Source organism: Toxorhynchites rutilus, chromosome 3 (assembly GCF_029784135.1).
Source record: "Toxorhynchites rutilus septentrionalis strain SRP chromosome 3, ASM2978413v1, whole genome shotgun sequence".
NCBI lineage: Eukaryota > Metazoa > Arthropoda > Insecta > Diptera > Culicidae > Toxorhynchites > Toxorhynchites rutilus.
In genome coordinates, this window is record NC_073746.1 from 51,534,737 (window position 1) to 51,552,843 (window position 18,107).

General features: G+C 38.0%; 1 protein-coding gene across 1 annotated transcript in view; it reads right to left on the reverse strand.

The window, feature by feature from the left end:
- LOC129776918 (arrestin domain-containing protein 3-like) overlaps positions 1–18,107 on the reverse strand; it is a 54,907-nt gene that overhangs the window by 10,400 nt on the left and 26,400 nt on the right. Inside the window, exons 5-6 of the mRNA XM_055782860.1 lie at positions 12,184–12,279; positions 12,003–12,073 (exon numbers count right to left, since the gene is read on the reverse strand). Coding sequence (XP_055638835.1) covers positions 12,003–12,073; positions 12,184–12,279 — 167 coding nt within the window. The remainder of the gene's footprint in view (positions 1–12,002; positions 12,074–12,183; positions 12,280–18,107) is intronic.

Genomic DNA, 18,107 nt, shown 5'->3' on the forward strand with positions numbered 1-18,107 from the left:
AATATCTATCTCGGTCTGGGTCGTGTATGTAGCAAAGTATGCGGAAAGCTTATTTGTCTTTTGTTTCGCTCACTCGTATCAATCTTATATTGCTGTACCATGTATATTATACAAATGATTACCAGTATTTGTGAGTCATGACTTTTTTTTGTTATGTTATGTCTCATTTAATGTCATAAATCGGGATGACAAAACATGCGCTAAAAATCAATTTTGGGTGTACAAACGCATGAAAACGAAAGTTAAGAATCGTTCATTCTGAGGGTACGTATTGAACTTTATACTTTTGGTACAATTTGTCATGAAGTCCTCTAATTTACCACAAACTTTGATCATTGATTGTCTAAAAAAACCCGCTGAACGTGTCAATATGAAACATTCACAGGGATTTTGAGATACACTAGGCTAAAAACTTCCTTGCTAAAATTATATTTAATATTATTTGCTAAATATTAAAATTAAATATTGCATATTATCAATTGTACAATATTTGCATAATTAAAGAATATTTTCTAAAACACTACAAAAACTTTGTTATAGAGTCGAGGGGTTAGACTTTATTGCTTTGATATACTTGTGTGCATGCTTCTAGTTACCGTTAAAATGTAATTTGCATAAATCTTTGCAGCCATTATCGCGTGAAGTAAATCAACGACACAACGTGAAGTGCAATAGCAGTTATGTTACTAGTGATATCCGTTTGTAGGAGTTATTATATTTTTTCTGAGGCGAATATAATAAATATATATAACGTGTCGAAATATTACCAGATATGACTAAAAGAATGGGGGAAATTATTTGACCAACCAAACCGTATGTTTCTATATCAATCACATCAATCACTAATCTTAAAACTAAAAAAAAAATCAATCGTCTACCAGAGCAGTGCTGATTGAAAATAAATTGTCGTTCAAGGGGTTGAGGCCCACTTTTAAAATCGATGTAATAGTTTTTTTTTATCGAAGCAACAAATTAAACTTGTACAGAATTTATTGGAGTTTTTGAAACTACCATTTGGTTTGCGGTGTGATCAATGTTTATTGAATTATTTATCAGACGAAGAGGTGATTTTTCATGCACACAGGAAAATCGTTTTATTAAAGATCCTATAGGAAAGTTCTAGGAATCAAATAAAAACTAGTTGAACAGGAATAAATCTTTTTTTTTCCAACGTTATTGTCCAATGCAGTGGTACCAAGATAAAAATGTGTTTGTTGAATATTCTAAAACATGAAAGTTGAAGTTTTCAAACTATGTATCTCTCATCTTTATGCATTGATTTTTCGACTTCTCATTGAACTTAAACTGGAAGAAGATTTCCCATAATATCATTCTCACTCTCTATAATTTTGGCCAGTTCTTCTTCTTCTTCAATGGCACTAACGTTCCTAGAGGAACTTCGCCGTCTCAACGTAGTATTACTTGCGTCATTTTTATTAGTACTTAGTTGAGATTTCTATGCCAAATAACACGCCTTGAATGCATTCTGAGTGGCAAGTTCTAGAATACGCGTGATCACAGTGCAAGTCGGAGCAAATAAATTTTGGCCAGTACTGTTCGTGTAATCACAGTGCAAGCCAGCAGATTTTTTTGACGAAATATCTCCCGATCATTCCAAAGGGACAAGATGGATATTGCATAAATATTAAACTACAAGTACCTTATTTGTGGAAATTTATTATGAAATTATGAAAATTATTACTCATTTTGAATTTGTATTTCTGAACATGTAGATAAAACATTCGAAAAAGAGTGCGCTCGATGGATTGGAAATGGAGGATGAAGGACAACATCATTCTAATATGTCGCTCTGCCAATAATTCATGGGTGACATGTACGTGAAGGTAGAGAGCGACTGCGATCCTACAACACAATCAACGGAATCGGCTTGAGGAAGAATTCATTCACTTGCGAGACGCTATCATGAGTAACGCCGACCCAGTCTTTGCTTTTGTCAGGTCAAAACGCAATGCATTGTCATGATACTATAGCTCGTATGTTCAAGCAAAAAACAAGTCTTTAATGTGCTTCTTTATAACATTACACTTTTTCGGTCCCACACATTACCGTATGTGTTAGATTGAATGGCGAAAGCAAGGATCATATACACATTTTTAGTCCACATAGTCGACAAAATTCGCCCTGAGGAAAGCGATAGTGTAATTTCCTTGGTAATTCCATATTCGTCTACTTATCAACTACTCGCCAGGGTTACCATATCTACAGAATAATCTGTATTTATACAGATTTTTCTGACATTTTGGTACCAAGAATCTATAGTTACAGGTTATAAATTTTTAGATTTTATACAGAATTTACTTTTTTTTAAATAACGATCCAATATTATTTATAGCTTGATGTCAATGACATTTTTGCACCAATCGATTTGGGTACAATCTGTTGCAATAATTATTAAAAAAATATTTATACAATTGTCAGTAGCTAATATGTTAGAAGAGCGTTGAAAATGTAGTTTCTGGCGTCCCATATATTTGTGTAAACCACCTAAAATGCCTTCCTTAATACAGACTAGAAAGTCGGTTTACTCCGCATTAGGAAAACGTTTTGTGGTCTACACATTTATATTTATCTTCCGTACAGCCCAATTAATTTCAGAGATTGTTTAAACATTCAAACACACTTATAATATATTAGTTATTTCTATGTAACAACTAAAATATTTACTAGAAATAATCTATATGGTAGCACAACGTTTGACGGGTCAACTGGTACTTGATATATAAATTAAACTCTTTGTTATTGGACATTAAGTATTCGAAAATCATTATGCCGACAATTAGAATGTAGAAATTTTGTTCACGAAGTCACAAAGCACGACGATTGACGATTTACCGTACAAATCAATCAGTTGCTGAGCATCGCACCGTAGCGAATGAACAGCTACAGGAACATTTGTCGCGAATTAGTGCAGGGCAACGCAGTAGGAACGAGAAGCACTTGTAGCTGCTGAACGATTGAGACAGCAGCATAATCATGACCTGCAGGTTCTAACTGAATCTGTCGGGTAAGAAGAAGTCGTGAATGTATTGAAGATAAAAGGCCCACCGCATTCCAATATGATTGCAAGATTGTTTCCAATACGATACGATAAAGTTTCATTTAGAGACACTAGGATTGTGTTGTGCAGGTGGAAAGTCTAATTACCAAAAAAACGATCAGAACTCTTGCGCTTTTTGTTTTACTACTAATATAATCAATCAAGACTAGTAATCTAATCAAAATCAAGACATTTCTTGATGAATGCCCATTAGTTGCTTTAAAATGATGTCATGCCGTGCAAATATTTTATGGAGAAAGTGGGTTTAATCCAACATTGAGGGCTATATCTTCTAAAATAAGTCTATACTATTTACCCATCAATAAAAAATGAGATTACTAACAACTCTACAGATTTAAAGGCAAACTCACCATCGAGTTGAATTGTTGTTGATCGCGTAGAATACACAAATATCTTCAAATTTATTTCGTGGGCAAGTTGGAAACCGAAATAGATCAACATTTTAAAACCAACCGTGAGATGAATAAAATGTGTTGAGACAAGTGTTCGAACAGCGTTTCATTCATTGACTGATTACAATTTGAGAGACATCGTTCGTCTGTTATCAATCGCGAATGTACGAGAAAAAAAACAAATTTTAGGAGAAAGCTAAAGTACAATTTTAAGCGGGACAAAATTCGCCGGGTCTCCTATTCTAATCTGAATATATATTAAAATGCATTCTTCGCCGATTGCCCGAAGTAACCAGACGAAGGAAAGTCGCGTCCAAGTTCCGTTATCGGTTACCGCGTGATTGTTGTTTTTTTTTGCCGCTGAAGAGTTCATTTCGCTATCTGGATAGTGAGTGAAGTGCCCTGCCTGCAAGTGGATAGAGGCTTTCATCCTCGGAAAGCCAAGTATTGGTTTTTGTTTTGTCGCAGCTTCACCGACATTGGAGATTTCGCCGAGTCATCGTGCCAACAGTGACAGTGCGGGTAAGCTTTCACCGACGACTGTGTGTAGTGGTGTCGTAGGAACATTCCCACCACCAACGAGCTTTCAGCACGCTCCCGTTCATCTGCACTGGAGTGCGTTCATAGGTGAATAACATTAAATATACTGAGAGAAAATATTTGTGAATTATTTTATTGTGAAATATTGTTTAAAAAATACTTAGAATATAAGTGAAAATTTACAATGGCAGAGAGTGGGGGACCTTCGGATATGGAGGTCTCTGACTCTAGTTCCCTCCTAACGGATAAAAAAAGTCACTCAAACGTGTTCCAAATACGGAAGATACTTCTTCTGGGGACGAGTCAGATAACCCTACCAAGCCTCCCTCCAAAAAACTAGCAAATCTCCCATCTGCCCTTAACGATCCCACTCTACCTTGAACCTCGTCTTCTCCCTCTGTTCTTCCCGCTCCTTCTCAACCTTCGCCTTCCCACTCTCAATCCCCGTCCTCGCCTTCCCCCCCCTGTTATTCCCACTCCCCGTGTAAAGGTCTATCCAGAAGATGCGCCCGGAACTGGTCCCTGGGTTGTTTTCTTCAGGCCTAAGCCAAATGGAAAGGCGTTGAGAGTCATGCAGATCGCGAAAGATCTGGCAAGGTATACCTCCGTTTCGGAAATTTCGAAGGTTAGACCAAACAAATTGCGAGTTGTCGTGAATGATCGAAAAGACGCAAACAAGATTGTTGTCGATCAGCATTTTACAATTGAGTATCGGGTCTACATTCCCTCTCACATAGTCGAAATTGAGGGTGTGATAACCGAAACGGGCTTGACGTGCGAATACATTACGAGTGAAGGTACCGGCCGTTTTAAAAAACTGCACTCGACGACTGTTAAGATCTTGGGTTGCCGCCAGCTCGGAACAGTCTCCCATGAAGGAGAAGAAAAGAAATTTACGCCGTCCAACTCGTTTCGAGTCACCTTCACTGGTTCAGCTCTCCCTGACTACGTGATGGTAGATAAATTGAGGTTAGCCGTGCGACTTTTTATTCCAAAGCCAATGACTTGTCTAAAGTGCAAGTCAGTTGGTCACACGGCTGCTTATTGTGCCAATAAAGAACGATGTGCCACTTGCGGAGAACAACATGAGGGGAAATCCTGCAGTGCGACTGAGCATAAGTGTCCATATTGCGGGGGATCCCCACACGTGCTCTCAGCTTGTGAAACATACAAGGCTCGCTGGGAGAAACAGAAGCGCTCTTTGAGGGAACGCTCTAAACGCACTTTCGCAGAAATTTTGAAGGGCGCTTCTCCACTGGCTCAAGAACAACAACCAATCAATACACACAATGTCTTCGCTACGTTGCCAGTTGACGAAATGGAAGCGGATACAGCTAACGGGGGCACGCCGTTTATTTCTCAAGGGAATCCCCGGCGCAAAAATGTGACCACTCCCAAAGTTCAAGGACAAGTCCCTCCGGTGATACCCCCTGTTAGCTTGCCCAAAAAATCGAGTGCAGCGGATAAGCAAAATCAGGTCCCTCCTGGCCTCCGTGGTAATAGTTCACCTTCGAACGACCCAGCACTCGAGGGGACATCAAAAACCCCAACTGTCCCTGTTTTTCCGTCAAGTTCAACTTCCCAATCGGGATTTCTAAAGTTGTCTGACCTTGTGGATCAAATCTTCACGTGTTTTAATGTTTCCGACTCCATCAGAACCATTGTCACCGCAATGCTTCCAGTACTAAAGACAATTTTGCAGCAATTGATGCAAACATGGCCCCTCCTTGCAATGATTATCTCTCTTGATGTCTAATTTAAATAGAGAGGTCGGGGATATCACTGTTTTACAGTGGAATTGTCGTAGTCTTATGCCTAAATTGGATACATTCAAATTTTTAATTCATAAACTCAATTGTGATGTTTTTGCTCTATCCGAAACCTGGCTCTCTTCTCAAAATGATCTCTCTTTCCACGATTTTAATATAATACGCTTGGACCGCGATGACAGATACGGAGGGGTACTATTGGGGATCAATAAGTGTCACTCATTTTTTAGAATTGACCTTCCACCTATTGGAGGGATCGGAGGGATCGGCAAAGACCTCTGTATAGTCAGCTTGTATTGGCCTCCGAGAGCTGCGGTTAGCCGCAAGCAACTTGTTGACATGTGCTCACTCCCTCCTGAGCCACGATTAATCTTGGGAGACTTCAACTCTCACGGAACTGCCTGGGGGGAACCGTACGACGATAATCGTTCATCGTTGATATATGACCTTTGTAACAGCTTCAATATGACCGTTTTGAACACTGGGGAAACAACACGTGTACCTAAACCTCCTGCTAACCCAAGTGCTCTTGACCTCTCGCTTTGCTCGAATTCACTATCGTTAGATTGCAAGTGGAATGTAATCCAGGATCCCAACGGTAGTGACCACTTGCCAATCAAAATTTCTATCACCAATGGGTTGAATTCTTCTGAATCAATAAACATGGCATACGATCTCACAAGACACATTGACTGGAAAAAATATTTGACTGGAAAAAATATTTATCACGAGAAACGTCAATAAAAAAATTATGGAAAGTGGCTCGAAACATGAGAAATCGCTCTTCATCCAATGAAAGCGAGGAATATTCACATCGATGGATTTTTAATTTTGCACGAAAGGTTTGTCCCGATTCCGCTCCAGTGCAAAGAATTATTCGAGATATACCACAAGATAGGTGCGATCTTGATTCCGAGTTTTCGATGGTAGAATTCTCTCTTGCTCTCCTTTCATGTAACAATTCTGCTCCGGGATCGGATAGAATTAAGTTCAACTTGCTGAAAAATCTCCCTGATGTGGCGAAACATCGCTTGTTGAACTTATTCAATCGGTTTCTGGAGCATAATATTGTTCCAGATGATTGGAGACAAGTACGAGTTATAGCTATTCAAAAACCCGGAAAACCCGCGTCCGACTTCAATTCGTACCGCCCAATAGCAATGCTGTCTTGTATACGGAAATTGTTGGAGAAAATGATCTTGTTTCGCCTTGATCGTTGGGTTGAAACGAATGGCCTACTCTCAGATACACAATATGGGTTCCGCAGGGGCAAGGGGACGAATGATTGTCTTGCGTTGCTTTCTTCAGAAATTCAAATGGCTTACGCCGAAAAAAAACAAATGGCTTCAGTATTCTTGGACATAAAGGGGGCCTTCGATTCTGTTTCAATAGAGGTTTTGTCGGACAAATTACACTCTCGGGGTCTGCCGCCTCTATTGAATAATATGTTATATAACTTGCTTTGTGAGAAACATTTGAACTTTTCTCACGGAGATTCGGCAGTAAGTCGGGTCTCTTACATGGGACTCCCCCAGGGCTCATGTTTAAGCCCCCTTTTGTACAACTTCTACGTAAGCGACATTGACAATTGCCTTACACAAAATTGCAGCCTAAGACAACTTGCAGATGATGGAGTGGTGTCTGTCGTAGGATCAAACGAATCCGACCTGCAAGAATCCTTACAAGATACTTTGAACAATTTTTCAACCTGGGCCATTGGGCTAGGGATCGAATTCTCCACGGAGAAAACAGAGATGGTGGTTTTTTCTAGGAAGCATAGACCAGCAAAACCAAAGCTTCAACTTTTGGGTAAACCGATCACTCATGCTATGTCATTCAAGTATCTTGGGGTCTGGTTCGACTCCAAATGTACTTGGGGGGCCCATATTAGGTATCTGAGTAAAAAATGCCAACAAAGAATAAACTTTCTCCGTACAATTACCGGCACATGGTGGGGAGCCCATCCCGAAGATCTTATAATGTTGTATCGAACAACTATTCTCTCAGTGATGGAGTATGGCAGTTTCTGTTTTCAATCAGCTGCCAAAACACATCTCATTAAACTCGAGCGAATTCAGTATTTTTGTCTCCGTATTGCGTTGGGATGTATGCCCTCAACGCATACCATGAGTCTCGAGGTTTTGGCAGGCGTACTCCCACTAAAAGATCGCTTCAATTTATTATCTCTTCGGTTCCTCATCCGGTGTAAGGTTATGAACCCATTGGTGATCGGAAATTTTGAGCAGCTGATCGAGCTAAATTTTCATTCTGGATTCATGAGCTCATATCATGAATTCGTCTCCATGCAGGTTAATCCTTCTTCGTATATTCCCAACCGTGTTTGTTTTCCTGACTACATCAATTCCTCTGTGCATTTTGATCTGTCCATGAAGCAGGATATCCATGGAACATCAGACTATCTTCGATCGAGGATCGTTCCAACGATCTTCGATGCAAAGTATGGGGATATCAATTGTGATAATATGTACTTTACTGATGGGTCCTCTATGAATGAGTCCACAGGATTTGGAGTGTTCAACGAATTTTTTAGCACCTCACACAGTCTTCAGAATCCTTGCTCAGTGTATATTGCTGAATTGGCAGCGATACACTGGGCGCTGGACAGCGTCGCCTCACGACCTGTTGAACACTATTACATTGTAACGGATAGTCTTAGCTCTGTCGAAGCTATCCGTTCAGTGAGGCCGGAAAAGCACTCGCCGTACTTCCTTGAGAGAATACGAGAAATTTTGAGTGCTTTATCCAGACGCTGTTATGTCATTACCTTTGTCTGGGTCCCTTCACATTGCTCAATTCCGGGTAACGAGAGGGCTGACTCATTGGCAAAGGTAGGTGCAATTGAAGGCGATTTTATTCTTTAGTCGGCAAAAATACCATAGTTAACTGGCAACGCAAATGGAACGAAGATGAATTGGGCCGGTGGCTCCACTCGATTATCCCTAAGGTTAGCCTCAAACCATGGTTCAAAAGTCTGGACTCGAGTCGGGACTTTATTCGCACCTTCTCTTTCGTATTAATCTTGCCGACAACAATCTTTGTGTTTGTGGCCAAGGTTACCACGACATCGAGCACGTTGTTTGGTCGTGCGAGCTGTATCTTGTCGCCAGATCGAATTTAGTAGTCACCCTTCGGGCCCGAGGAAGGCAGCCCATGATGCCGGTGAGAGACGTGTTGGCTCGGTTAGACCTTGATTACATGTCCCAAATATATGTATTCCTTAAAGCTATCGATCTTCGTGTGTGATTGTCCTTATACCCTTAGTTTTTCCTTTTCCTTTTCCTTTGTGAGAGATCGGATCCCTTCTTAAGAATAAGATGAAATGTAAATACATATTAGTTATAAGATAGGTTTAAGAATTGAGTGTGATGAGTGTGATTGAGAGTGTGAGTGTGATCATTGTCAACATATCCTCATATCCCCTCCTTTTCCTGAAGAAAATATGTCACCCTTCTAAACTCGAGTTGACCGCGAGTAATCGGTTTCCTATATTATTAACATTAGAATTAAGGAAAAATGTATATATACTAGTAACAATACAGTAAGGAGTTCGGCTCCTTTAAACCTATGTAACTGAGCCTGTAAAAATAAACGATTTAAATAAAAAAAAAAAAATATATTAAAATGGATTTCTGTCTGTCTGTCTGTCTGATTCTTTTGGACTCGGAAATTACTGAACCGATCGACATGAAAATTGGTATGTAGGGGTTTTTTGGGGCCGGAGAAGGTGGGGGCTGCCATACAAATGAAACACAAGTTTCTGCATTACTCGAGGATTAATCAAGAAAATGAAACGAAATTTGGCATGTGGAGGTTTTAGGATTCAACAAATGTTTCTATGGTGGTTAGACACTCCACTCCCCTCTCCCAAATGAAAAATAAGTTTCTGCATAACTCGAAAACTAATGAAGCAAATGGAGCCAAATTTGGCATGTGAAGTGGTGCCGCTGCCATACAAATGAAACACAAATTTCTGCATTACTCGAGAATTAATCAAGAAAATGAAACGAAATTTGGCATGTGGAGGTTTTAGGATTCAACAAATGTTTCTATGGTGGTTAGACACTCCACTCCCCTCTCCCAAATGAAAAATAAGTTTCTGCATAACTCGAAAACTAATGAAGCAAATGGAGCCAAATTTGGCATGTGAAGATTTTAGGGGGCACGAAACGTTTCTATTGTGAATAGACACTTCTACCCCTCTCTAAGGGGAGAAGAGGGGAGGGGTTTGTCTTTATTCTATCATATTTTCTGTATCAAACATTTATTCCATGTAACGGAGAACATGTTATTTCTTCTTCTTCTTCTTCAATGGCACTAACGTTCCTAGAGGAACTTCGCCGTCTCAACGTAGTATTACTTGCGTCATTTTTATTAGTACTTAGTTGAGATTTCTATGCCAAATAACACGCCTTGAATGCATTCTGAGTGGCAAGCTCTAGAATACGCGTGATCACAGTGCAAGTCGGAGGAAATTTCTTTGACGAAAAATTCCCCCGACCAGAATGGGAATCGAACCCGAACACCCGGCATGTTAGTTATGACGCTAACCACTCGGCCAAGGGAGCACAACATGTTATTTGCAAGTGGTTGAAAAATCTTGAACGAGAATTGTGTCTGAAAATAATCTGATATTATAATGATGAGTATTGGTAGCAGTACTAGGAATTTTTTAGTAAAAGGTAAATTCAACGGGGTCGATTAGAAGATCAATCAATGAACAGTTCTGCGATTGGACGCATGAACTTGCCCTTAGTAAGAAAACGTGAATGCTTGAAGGTATTAATAACGAAAAACAAATTTTGGGCGGGACGAAGTTTGCCGGGTCAGCTAGTATATAAATAAACATGTCGAGCCTTATATCTATAATGTGATCGCAAGGTTGACGTAGGACTACTGTTGGCTTAATCATCATTTGTTTGTATTGATTAAATCATTGATTGAATTAAACAATTTCTTGTATTGTATTTTTAATGCCGATTTCCCCAGGCTCCTTGGTTTGGAAGCACGTGTTAGGAAAGCACCTTCCGGTCTGCATATATGCATGTGGGAACAGAAGTGACCCGAATTGCATGTATTTGCAATGCCGATTTCCCCACTCTCCTCGGTTTTCAATTCTGTGTTAGGGAAACCGTATTCCGATGTTACTCAGGTTGCTCCTTTTGTTCGGTACAAATTGGGATTAATCACGTTTAGATAATGATGAACATTCTACAATTATTCAATAGTTTATCTCAAGAAAAATAAAATTTCATTTATTGTGATAGATGCGTAGAAATATTTCCTATAAATTGATGCAAACATCTTTGCGATCTATGAAGAAATGCTCTTAGAGGCGAATGAACTTAAAAGTTTAAAGCCTCTTAAAAACAAAGAAAGAAAGAAAGAATGAAGAAATGCTCGAGTTAAAGCATTCGAAATTATTCATTTCTTCCTACAATTTCAGTACAATTTCATTTTCAGTGATTTCAGTGGAGATTTTATCGCAGATATGGCCACACTTTTTTGAAATTTTTATAGAGAATAATTGGATTACCTTGTAAATGACAAACGGTTCATGGAGAATATTTCGTTTTCTTGTCGAACCACTTTGATTATGGTGTAAATTGCCAGGCCATATTACATTTAGTAATGAGGCAATAATTGGTTTAGAAAGAGTGAATGGTTTGAAGTAACACAATTTCGTACGGTATACGGAACGGGTGATATTTCATAAAACAACACTGCGAGCTTATTCCCTGATCTATCGTACCTGAATGCCATTGTATGTATACTGCAAAATCATGTGAGTAGAATATTCATGATTGCGTGCGTGTATCTTGGCCCAGATTTCTTTCCCACGTCAACGTTTTGAGTGAACCCGCAAGATAATGCAGAGTAGCATATTATTGAGGTGGAATGCCATAAACATCGAGGAAGGACTCAACCCCCGCCCTAACAGTTCCACCGAAAAGTGAAACAGAACGTAGGTTGGAATTTCAGATGGGATCTTGCTTTGTTTTATTTATCTCTAACTGTTTTGATTACCCTTGTGTGCCATTTTGAGGAGCCACGCCGGCTCGTTGATATTATTTTTTAAGACGGAGCTTGTAATAGAAAAATTTGGGTACAAATCCCATAAACATCCGTTGGTTATCATCTCAACTGACTCAGACCAAGGCAGCTGTTTATGAGCTCATAAACATTGCAAACCGAAATACTCACCTGAGGGTAACGGGCCCTTTGGCACAGCACAGGCAGCATCGCACCTTTTTGTCCTGAACCGAAATTGGCTTCTGAAAAGACAGAAAGAAACAAATCCGGGATCAAACGGAAGCCATATAATTCCATCTGCTTGACGTTGCACATATCACAAACTGCCAAAAGTGTCGCAGAGAGGACATACCAGATATTGCTCGTCCATGCAGTCGATATGTGGTCCCACGATGGTGAAATATTTGATTCCTTGCGGCGGTGAAGCGTAGGGAATATCAATCGTAACCTTTAGTAAGGTAATTGACATTCGTAGAGAAACGAGAAAAAAAAGATGAGAAGAAAACAAATGATGAGAAAGGCACATCGTATAAGTTGATACTCCAGACTTTTCTCATCGGACGCCGTTTATTGAGTTAGCCACTCAAGAGTCAATGGGAGGAAGCGAAGATTTTCATATCCAATGTTTCTGAAACTATTGATTGAATGTGTCTCGATGGCAAGCTCACGTCCCGCTGAATCGAAAGTTGATTAGAACATTGGTAAATTGAATGAACAATTGTTATCGCCAAAGCTGGCGCTAATAGGAGTTTTTTTTACTTCCATAATGTTCGTATGCTGAAGAAAGATTCCACATTTCTTTGTTTAAAAGGCAGTGCACAATGTAAAGGAACGTAACAAGAAGTCATCGTACCTTCGAAACATCAAAAGCACTGATGAAATTTTCTTCATAAGAGACTGATATCTATTGCTCTCACGCATTAATGTTGTTTTGCCTTTTTTATGCATAAAACGATTTTGTTTTTATGGTTGTGAAAACAACGTTTCCCTTTGGCAATTCGATAGAAAGAAATTAATTGAAAATATTAAATTGGGGCTGTTTGTATACGTACTTGTGAGAAATCATAAGGCTTTTTTTATTTTTTCGTTTTTGTTTTCACTGTTTGATGCTTTTGTAATAATGAAATCGAACATGCCTTTTCGTCATAGTCGATACCACAAAATGTCACGCGGATCGATCCAAATCCAACATTGTAATTGTATTGGCAAAATATATTTTCAGACAATGGAACCAACCAGAATATTTAATCTTATGTTCCCCATAAATGTCTTTCTAACAACTCCTCATTCCAGCGTGACGTGACAACGTTCTGATCCACTGACCACTCGTTTTCATCTATAAATTACACGATTTCCAAAAAGCAAACGGTGTCAAAGTAAAATTGAAAAAAAAATCCTACAAAAAACATTAGTCGGAGAATATTTTATAGTTGAATTCGCTTGTTGCAAATATTTTTGTATTATAACAGTTAATAAGATAGATTAAAACAACAATGTAGTCAATTTATTCTTAAATCAGAGCTTCGAAAACACTGAAATGTATCCATAAAACGAGAAAGAAAAAGACAAGAAAAAATATCATGATGTTTCGCCATCGTGCTTTATTGTAAATAGGTTGTAGATGATGATTTTGTACCGCTTCATTTTCTCCAAACTCTCACTCGTCGTTTTTGATTGAAGATCTCAAATTTTGATTCGTCAGTCCATAAAACACGTTCCAAAAAGATACCGCTTGTTGAGATATTTTTTTGCGAACTGTGCTTTTTTATTTTTGGGCTGTTGTATGGTAGTATACGAGCGAACTTGCTCCGCAATCAAGGTTCCCTGGTCCTGCGGTTAATTATTTGGTCGGATACTGAAGCTAAAGGTTGTAGTTACCGATGAATTTTTCATGATTTCTCGGATGATCATGGAATCAGTGCGACGGTCTGTTTCACATACACCTCCTCCGATCTTCTGGCTCAAATCTCAAATCTACTGTATAGCACCACGACTTCTATCCTTTGCAGCAATTTTCCGTTGTGATAGATTGTTCTTACAGTCTTCTATAACCAAATTTCGGATGGGAATTGAAATTTGTTAACCAGCCATGATTTCTTCAAGTTCCAACACTTTCTCAACGATAAGCAACTGAAGCACAGCTTGAATCAAACGTAAATGTCGCGAAAAATAGTTTTGACATAAGGCAACATCAATAATAAGGGGTGCCCCAATATTTTGTTACAAGATATTGTGAAAATTTCTAATGATTTTTTTTCCATGTCATACTTGTTTTAATCAAAAATTTCAAAATTTGCATAGAACTTGAAAAATTGTGAATTAAATTGGAATTATACAATGTTATTTAATAACGGTTGATATGAACTTCCATTGAGGAGGTTACTTGAATTATCATCCACATATTTCTAATCATTCAGCTATGAAAAAGTTTATGAATTCGTGTGGATTTTTTCGTTGTGAGTCACTGTACAAATGAACTTCGTTCTATGATTTGTCAACTGAAAATGAACGTAGATTTCAGTATATTCAGGAACGTAGTGTCAAATGAAAGTTGTCACAACGCTGACGATTGATAGAATAATGGTATAATTTTCTTTTTCCTAAAACTGCATAATCTCATAGAATGAAACATTAGTATTATTAAGTCTACTACATTTACCCAAATCAATTTGCCCATTCTCCCTTCCTTTCCAACTATAGAACAGAAAAGGGGAAATCAGGATAACACTGATACTCTAATGCTTTCCACATATTTTCAAGACCTCCCGTGTTTCTTTGTCTTCAAATCGCTATAGAACATCTTTTAAACTCGTCATGAACAGAATCTGTTGATCATTCATTGAATAGAACTCCAATTTTGATAGAATACAAACATTGATATATTTAGGTGAAATAAATGAGTGTGGGTAAAATCGACATCCTGTCAGGGTAAAACTTTCAGAAGAACTAATTAAAACATGATACAATAATTTCAAAGCATTAAGATGATATCCATATACTATATGGACACATCCTGTCAGGGTAAAACTTTCAGAAGAACTAATTAAAACATGATACAATAATTTCAAAGCATTAAGATGATATCCATATACTATATGGACACTTCAAGAGCCCCTTTTTGAAGTGTCCATATAGAATAGTTGCAAACGATCGATCGGGTAACGATGTACATGTCAGGATGGAGTGGTGGATTGAAGTCAGGTTGAATGAAGAGGCAGATTCGTATTCATTTGTCACGTCAATTACAATAGCCGTTTGTGAAGGATAAACTCCGGCTCCTGGTCTGGATTAAACACGGGAGTTTTGAGCCCTGCTTGGGTGAGTATTCTCGAGAGATGTGGCCGATGAGCGTTGATCAGGAGATACCATGATGTCTACCAGTTTTTTTTTGTTGACATGCTCTACTCAACATTGAATTTGGCTGTTTTTATCTGAATATCAGTTCGGATCTATCGTTTTGTGTTTTTGATCGATTTCGTTTTTTTGACAAAAAAAACAGGGAATTCCCAAACAATAAGGACGCATTTTCCTGTCAGAGAGACAAAAACCGAGTGTCGGTTTAACCCTAACATAAGGTGTCAGCTTAACCTCAAATGGACTTGAAATTTCCAAGCGAAACTTTTGAGCATCTAGAGGCAACAGCGCCACCCACTGTATCACATTTTTTAGACTCACAAAAAGTATGGAGTTTTACAGAATTTTCCGTCTAAAACTCTTCAATTTCACTAGCAAAATTATACACGGACTGTTTCCAGTTGGCTGATCGGTTTTGTTTTGCTGTTTGTTTTGACAAAAACGCGACTTCAGCAGCTGTATGATGACTCGAAACGTAAAAAATGTGTGTACGAAAGACATCGGAAAATTTGCAAAAAAAAAAAAATGCTTCCAATTGGAAAAGTTACAGAATGTCAGTTTTACTACACCCAAAATTAATTTTAAGCACATGTTTTGGCATCTCGATTTATTACATTAAATGAGCTTAAAAATAAAAGAAAAAGTACTACTCCCAAATACTTGTACAGAATTTATAATATATATATATATGATATGACAATATAAGATAATAAGAGCGAGCGAAACAAGATACACATTGCAAATAAGCTCGCAAAATGAAACTTTTCGCGAACTTTGCCACATAAACGGCCTAGACCGAGAAAGCTATATATTCAGTTCATGTTCTCCTTTTCACTCTTAGAAAACACTTTCCTACTTCATTTCATAATGAGGTGTAATATTATCTCGCTTTTATACAACAGCACTAGTAGCTATACGGATAGCGTGGTCGTGTGAAACAGCTCTGCATTCCAGCCGGCCTTGGTTCGATCCCCATTGACATTGCATGGACTCTTTTTTTTGGTACAATCTCAAATAAAATGCGTTGGCAGGCAGAAAAGATGCTTTTTATTGTGTAAGAGCGGCAAATGCACAAATAATTCATTTGTATGTATGGAGCAGACTTCGCATTCTCTCAGACTGAATGTCAGCATGAGATTGTACTCAGAAAAGAAGCAGCGAAAATTGGAATTGAACCCAGTTCGGCTGGGGTGTTAGACTATTCCACACAACCACTGACGGATCATACCAATGCACAATGATCCAGGAGATGCATTTAAGTGGAAATTAGCATTTAGAGCCTGACAGTTATTCTCTAGATAAAAACCGTCTCAGACAAAGTTGTTACTCATGATAGAGCGCTCGTTTTTATGTTGTCAAAAATAGTGTGACCAAAATTGTCGATGAAATGAAAAATCTAACTTTCTTATCTTTAGAGATAGAGGTAAACATGGTTCGATAATGTTGTAACTCCAATTATTTGAGACATCTTTGTAGAACAAAGTTTTTCTCTATCTCTTGAAATAACCGATATAGCGCCTTTTTCTAAGTTACGTTAGGGTCACCATGAAAAAAACTGTTTTTTTGCTCTAACTTTTGTATTTCAAATTTTACATGCAAACTGTCTTCGAAAGACTTTTAGAGTTTACTAATACAAACATATTTCAAATTCTACATTAAAACTGTCTTCGTACGACTTTTAGAGCTTACCGATACCAACATTTTGCGATGCAGAACTTGTCTATGTCTTAATCCTACTCAATGTTATTGATGGTTTTTTACCCAAAAACTCATGATTTCAGTTTTAATTTACTCAAACACGAAAAATTACATAGTTTTGAAAATCACACATCATGTAGAGTGAAATATGCTCTTTCAAATGCCGCCAATAAACTTTGTTTAAGTTTGCCCAAGAAAGAATGACAAACAATTGAAGAGAGCGTATTTTTTGGGAAGCAATATCAATAACTTTGAGTGAAGTTGAGATATCGACAAGTTCTGCATCGAATAATGTTTGTTTCAGTAAACTCTAAAAGTCTTTCGAAGACAGTTTGCATGTTGAATTTGAAATATAAAAATTAGAGCGAAAAAATATTTTTTTTCATAGTGACCCTAACGTAACTTAGAAAAAAGGCGCTATAATGATTAATTTAAGAGATAGAGATAAACTTTGTTCCACAAAGATGTCTCAAATAACTGGGACTCGAACTATGTTTACCTCTATCTCTAAAGATAAGAAAGTTATATTTTTTATTTCATCGACAATTTCGGTCACCCTATTTTTCATAACTTAAAAATGAGCGCTCTATCATATGTAACAACTTTGTCTAAGACAGTTTTTGTCTAGAGAATAACTGCATCTCCTGGATCATTGTGCAATGGTGGTTAAAGCTAGACGGATACGGTGGGTAGAGCATGTTACAAGAGTGCCGGACAACTACCCTGTGAAGATGGTGTTTGCCTCAAATCCGGTAGGTACAAGACGACCAGGAGCACAGCGAGCACGAGAATAGTGCATCACATTATAAAATGAAATTGGATTTTATAAGTATACAGGGAAGAGAGCTTTTTTGCTGAGAGTAAAACGGAGAGCATAAACAACTGTTTTTTAACATGAAAACTTTTATATGCTCGTAATTGTGAGATTTTCTCTTATTTTCAACGCAATGACATATGTACATTCTTTCAAATATATGGGAAACTGTAATTTCATATCTTCATATCTGGGAAATTGTAATTTCATATCTTCCCGCTGAACATTTTTCATTTTTTTGGTTGGTACTACTATCAGTGGTCCTAATGCCAATTTTGAGCGTGATCTGTCATTTAGTTGTTTACAGCGTCATTAATAACAGGTTGCTTTTCTTTGCTCGGTGATTGTTGTTATGCATAATTCTATTGGTCAGAAGTACTGTGTAAAATTTAGTGTTGCAAACAAAATTT